The sequence below is a fragment of the Octopus bimaculoides genome, chromosome 6 (genome assembly GCF_001194135.2).
Source record: "Octopus bimaculoides isolate UCB-OBI-ISO-001 chromosome 6, ASM119413v2, whole genome shotgun sequence".
In the NCBI taxonomy this organism is placed as follows: Eukaryota; Metazoa; Mollusca; class Cephalopoda; order Octopoda; family Octopodidae; genus Octopus; species Octopus bimaculoides.
In genome coordinates this window covers 115,644,961-115,648,870 of record NC_068986.1, presented here as the reverse complement: position 1 = coordinate 115,648,870, position 3,910 = coordinate 115,644,961, and the positions used below count along the sequence as shown (strand labels likewise).

The window sequence follows — 3,910 nt, the reverse complement described above, 5'->3', positions numbered from 1 at the left end:
ATATATATATATATATATATATATATATATATATATATACACACACATGTATATATACATACACACATACAGACACACATACACACATACACACACACATACATACATACACACATACAGACACACATATATATATCTACGCACATATTTACACACATATATTTATATACACACACACATATATATACACACACATATAAATATACACACACGCACACATATATATACACATATATATATATATATACACACACACATATACACATACAAATATACATTCATACATTCACTCATGCGTATGCATGTGTATATCTACGTACACATATATACATATATATCTGTGTGTGTGTGTGTGTGTGTGTGTGTGTTTCAGTATACACACATGCGCATGCACATATACTGTTGACACACCTAGAAGATGAATGATGATATTCACCAAATTCAGCCTGAGGATCAGAGACCATGTAAACTTTACAACAAACACCTTGGACGCCGCTCTTAAACTAAACTCCAAATCCTAAGAACCACTCAACAGATCAGTGCAGGACATCGAAACCCGACCCAACCATCAACTGAAAAATGAATTACCCTCCGATGGAGCAACTTCGACGCAACATCAGTGTTCAATAGCAAAGTACGATTACATTGAAGGGATAATGAATAAAGCACTGTGGAACACCACCTGACAAAAGTCCTAAAAATACTGGAATTGAAATTTCATTTGGTATAACCCACCGTACAACATTTCTATGTACAAACCAGTGAAAAATTTTCTTTCTTTCTTTTTTCCTTCCTTTTGTTTGTTTCTGTTATTCTTTTTCTTTATTTCTTACTTTCCTTCCTCCTCTCGCTGACTGTCTCGCAACATTAATCGCAGTCCAGTCTTGTTGGTCAAACTATTAAAAGACGGTGGTCACAGCGATCAAACTGCACAGTTTTAGAGTTAAGTATTTCCTCCTTTCTTTTGAAATGCATTGAAATTGTGTTCTAACTCGGAGTATAAAATGATTATGACGTTGTTGTTCCCTCAGCTGGAGATGCATGGAGTATCCAACTACAACAGACAAATCATTTGGATCGAACACATCTGTAGCACCGTCAAATAAACCTCCTGCCATAGATCTGCCCTTCGATCAGGGCTGTTCAGAGGCTATACCATTAAAGCTACCACAACCTCTACAACTACCAGCACCACCACCAGTAACAATAGGAGCAACCACAGCAATAGCAGCAACAGCAGCAGCAGCACCACCACCACTACGATCATTATCACCACCAGTGTTATAATCACCATCAACAGCAACAACAACAACAACAACAAGACTGACGTCTATGATTACAACAATAATTTTTTAACCAGATCATTTTGGATATTCAGGTTGACATTTTCTGAACTCTATCAATTCTATATTTGTTTTAAATGGATTTTATGATGCTCAAGTTTATCTATCATTTGTTGAATTCTAATGTAACATTCTAAAATATTACGATCCCTTCAGCAGAATGCTATGACCTACTAAGTAAACTACTGTGATCTGCTCTGTGGAATGTTATGATTTAACAAATGGAATGTTCTGATCTCATAACTGTAAGGTTATTTGATGCCCTGAGAGGGAGGGTATAGCAGGGGTGGAGAGAAGAATGAGTGTTTTTAATTATCTCTTTAGCAAGCTGGTGTAAATGAAAACTGACTTATTTCAAACTGTTCCGCTTCAACCATTTTATGATGGAATCAAGAATGGCTTCTAAGAGGGAGTGGTTAGCTTTTCCAGTTATATAAGTTTTATTTTTGCTGTTGAAAATCGTCGATGAAGTTTTTTGGTTTTGACAATCCCGACCTTCATTCAGCTGGTCATTTACTTTGAAGGGGATGGGCCCCTTATTATTCCTCATGGGAAATCAACTCGCAGCATTTAGGGAGCTCCAGCATATTCCATCATTGGTGACATCTTGTATTATTTTTTTCCAGGAGGTAGTTTTTATTTAATTCTTTAGCCCTAGGACTCATAAGGCCAGTTACCCAGTTTCTATAGCACAGAAGCATTGGAGGTCACAACTCTGCCCCTGAATGGAACGTCGGTCGGTTGTGGGATTCAAAGCCAGCGACTTTAAAGCGAGGGGACAAGCCGGTTACATCGGTGCCAATATTTGGCTGGTACTTTATTTTATCGACCTCGAAGATTTGACGTCAGAACGTAAGGAACCGGAAGAAACTCCATTAAGCATTTTGTCTGATGTACTAAAAGTCCTGCCAGCTTGCTGTTACCTAGGAGATAATTTACTCAGTTTCATTCGACATTATACTTATTATTCTGAGATAGAAAAAAAGGAGCCATTAATGCGAAAGGATATGTTTCCAGTTCTGTCAATGAATCTGAAGAACTTTTTTGACTCAAGCCTCTCCTTGTACTGCGCAATATAGTCGTTATATATAAATATCGTTTTTATGTGTAATACACTCATCATGTACGATATTATTTCGTTGTATCTGGGGAGGTTCATTGATAACAATAATTATCTTTATGGTCATACTGTATGATATATGTCAAATAGTCATACTATATATAATATCGCTATTTGGAATAATCAACATGTGTAATATGATTATGTATAATATAGTTATAATATTAATATATAATATATCGTGATAATGTAATATTGTATAACGTCGTTGTAATACATAATATATATCGTTATAATGTAAAATATTGTTAAAATATTTGAAAGACATTATATACCTTATTGGTGAATTCGTATTTAATCTGGCTTAATAATTCGGATCGACACATTTTTGAGATGAATGTTACGTATAATATATTAAGAAGAATGTTATGATCTGCTGAGTCGAATGCTATGGTCTATTCATCAGGAGAATGCTATGATATAACCAGTGAAATGTTAAGATAAATTTAATAGAATGCTGTGACCTATTTAATAGAATGATTATGATCTAACAGTAGATTGTTATGATCTATTCAGCAAACTGCTATGATCTGAGTGGAAAGAAGAGATGTACTCAGGAAATTGTTGACTTAAATAGTAGAATGTAATGACCTTCACTGTTTTGTGCCAAACGCTGTTGGCTGAGTAAAATGTTTTTAGGCGAAATATGTCTCATAAACCTTAGCTGTTCTTCCGACTATGAATCCACTGTAATCCTAATGAATGCTTGTTGTCAGTTAATGAAATGTAATGGAGATATTTTGAGGTGAAATCCACACCGCACAACTTCCTCAATTAAATTGAATGTAAAATACATTAGCAGTTCACACCAGAAAGGGTTTTCGCAAATAACTGTTTATGTGAATAGGGATTGGTCAACTTTCAAACCACCGCCATAATCACCATCTTTCTACCCATCTCAAAATTCTCTATTTCTCTCTATTTCACTCTATTTCACTACTCCAGAAAGAGAGAGAGAGAGAGAGAGAGAGAGAGAGAGAGAGAGAGAGAGGTGGGGGGGGGTAGACGGAGAGAACAGAGAAAGATGCAATATAACATGACTTGGTCAGTGATATGGAATGCATAACCCGAAATCGTGCAACCTATGCTTGGAAGAGACACTGTGCATCCTATTCTGTGGTGATAATATTATCAAAAAGGCGGCGAGCTGGCAGAAACGTTAGCACGCCGGGTGAAATGCTTAGCGACATTTCGTCTGACGCTACGTTCTGAGTTCAAATTCCGCTGAGGTCGACTTTGCCTTCCATCCTTTCGGGATCGATTAAATAAGTACCAGTTACGTACTGGGGTCGATGTGATTGACTTAGTCCCTTTGTCTGTCCTTGTTTGTCCCCTCTATGTTTAGCCCCTTGTGGGAAATAAAGAATTAAATATTATCCACAAGCACTCTGAAGTTGTTCAAAAATATAACCATACACGTAAAAGCTCAATTTTGGAATTTGGAAGA

At 36.4% G+C, this 3,910-nt stretch overlaps 1 protein-coding gene across 1 annotated transcript in view; it reads right to left on the bottom strand.

The window, feature by feature from the left end:
* The window catches only part of LOC106881598 (sodium-dependent serotonin transporter), a 148,703-nt gene that overhangs the window by 137,632 nt on the left and 7,161 nt on the right, over positions 1-3,910 (bottom strand). The window contains exon 3 of the mRNA XM_052968508.1: positions 1,157-1,330. Within this exon, the coding sequence (XP_052824468.1) occupies positions 1,157-1,330 (174 nt within the window). The remainder of the gene's footprint in view (positions 1-1,156; positions 1,331-3,910) is intronic.